General features: G+C 53.1%; 1 protein-coding gene across 1 annotated transcript; it reads right to left on the reverse strand.

Moving 5' to 3' along the window:
* Positions 1 to 326: 326 nt before the first annotated feature.
* On the reverse strand, positions 327 to 1234 carry LOC119266743 (17.9 kDa heat shock protein 2-like). Its single transcript, XM_037548016.1, has one exon. The coding sequence runs from the start codon at positions 1134 to 1136 to the stop codon at positions 642 to 644; it is 495 nt and encodes a 164-aa protein (XP_037403913.1). The 5' UTR covers positions 1137 to 1234; the 3' UTR covers positions 327 to 641.
* Between the last annotated feature and the right edge of the window lie 1120 nt (positions 1235 to 2354).

A 2354-nucleotide genomic window follows, 5' to 3' on the forward strand; every position in this document is an offset into this window, starting at 1 on the left:
GATAGGTGTATTCAGGAGCGGTTGTCGGCACTGGAGACAGTGAGGCTTAGATCATCTCTGACCGATCCCTTAACCTTTGTATATGGTCTTTTATCGGAGATGGTGAGGCTTAGAGGGGTGGTTGGGACGTGGCAACACAATGAAGGCGGCGTGGAGGCAGGGCAAGACAGGGCCCGTCGGCCTTTGGTGGTGGGGGGCGGGGGGCATCGCGCTTGAGAAGAAGAACACAATAGAATCCAGCGGCTCAGGTGAGACGATTCGGTTGAAATAAAAAAATCGGAGGTCTCATGTTTATAATGACTAAAATTACAGTTAAATATCGAGTATTACGACAATGATTCAAGCTTGCTCTTCATTGATTTGTCTGGGAACACTTCATTAACTTGCCCGTGAACACCAGAACTGACAAGTAATAGTACAAGCAAATATGCATGCATATTACAGGCATGCAGCTCACATTCATAATACAGCAAAGCAACAGACCGACGGACGTACGTAGTTACGTACACCAAGCGCCACGATTTGTGGCATCAAAACTAAACCACACTCTGCGGACCGATCGAGCAGATCATTTTTTTTACGAGCACCAGCTTACTGCGTGTACGTCTGCCCGAGTGGGCACCGGGGTCGATCGATCGCGATCAGCACGGGCAGGCCTCGACGACCTCGATGGCCACTGCCGGCTCGGGCATGCTCACGGGGACGGCGGCGCCGACCCTGGGCACGGTGACGGTGAGCTGCGCACCGCCGTCGTCCATGGAGGCCCTGACCTGGCCCAATGCGGCGTCGTCGGGGAGGTAGAACCTGCCGAAGAAGGTGGCGCTGCTGCGCTCGACGTGGTGGCGCATCTCGCTCTTGGCCTCCCTCCGCAGGCACCGCTCGCCGGCGATGACCAGCACCTTGCCGTCCTCCTCCACCTCCACCTTGACCTCCTCCTTGGTGACCCCGGCGGGGAGCCTGGCGCTGAACACGTAGGCCTCCGCCGTCTCCCGGCTTTCGATGTAGGTGTCGGCGAAGGCCGTGGTGTCGCTGGCCAGCCAGGCGTCGGTGCCGCTGGACGCCGTGGTGCAGAAGATGCTGCCGAAGGGGTTCCACGAGTCCAGGGCCAGCGTGTCGAAGAACCTCACCAACGACATCCTCTCGTTTAGCTTGGAAATATGTGTACCTATGTGTGTACGAAATGCTAGCTTGGAAAATAGGTATCTCTGAGTGCTTGCTTGGAGCTGGCTAATGGCGAGGCCCCGGATATTTATGGACGACGAAAGCATAGACACCAGCTACCTACTTGCTGCCTTGCGCCTTCCTGCGGAGCTGCACCTGTCTCTGTAGCTTGAGTTGTCCTTGCTGCTTGCGCCAGTGGTGTGAAGGGGTCAATTTCGTTGCTTTGTGCATGGACTCATATGGGGACGATCACGAAAGCACACACGAGAAATCGAGCAACGGTGAAAGCAGACCCGATGCACCTAAAAAACACATTAAAAACTATCCAAAAACACTTTACAGCGCCATTTTACGCAAAAAAAAAATTCGCACGTGAAGCAACAAAAAATGGGTTACAAACGGTCCCTCCCGTGCACAACTTTTCCGGACCATTTGTTGGCATATCCTCGTCACCTCGCTAGCTAGCTTCGCGACCGATCGGGAGCTAGCCGCCGTGCGCATGACTCGTCACGGGTGTGGGGCAACGTGTCGCTCGCGCGGTCGACGTCGTCGAGTTATGGCCTGGACGTGTAATCCGTTCACACTCTTTCTCACTCACCACACGTTGTTGGTGTGTCATCGACAAGCAGATCGATTCGTCTCCGAGGACGGCCACGTATGTATAGTACCCTTAATTGATCAGCCTCTGTTGTAATCTCGATCGACGTTGAGGTAACGATGGCTCAACAGTTGTACTTCTTGGTGTGCTCTGCGTATTGCTTAGTGGTTCTACGCAAGATTCTAGCCTTTGGCTAGGGACAATGTTACATGGACAGGTCGTCACAGGGGCTTAATCATTTTTTCTTACCGTGGAGGTGTAGGTGACTCGTCGATGTTCTTGTTAATTAATTTGTGATTTGGAAAAGGAAGCTTTTCATTAACTCTCTGCGCCGTACCAAAGCCTCTGCGTCACCAGATTTCCATTTTTCAACCTTGTTGTCGCATGAGTTCACTTGCTCAGCAGCTGTGTGATTAGACGTTGAGTTTGACTGGGGGACGTGTCTGCTGAAGTACTAGAGAGTTGCAGTCAAAATATAGTCCAATCCATAGACTCTCGAGCACTTTCCTAATCTACAGCCGGACTAATCCGGCCTCTCAGGCGCCCGTCTCCGCGGTCATGGCATTGTCCAGGCTTGCCCCAAATAATATAATTC

This window comes from Triticum dicoccoides, chromosome 3A (assembly GCF_002162155.2).
Source record: "Triticum dicoccoides isolate Atlit2015 ecotype Zavitan chromosome 3A, WEW_v2.0, whole genome shotgun sequence".
Lineage (NCBI taxonomy): Eukaryota > Viridiplantae > Streptophyta > Magnoliopsida > Poales > Poaceae > Triticum > Triticum dicoccoides.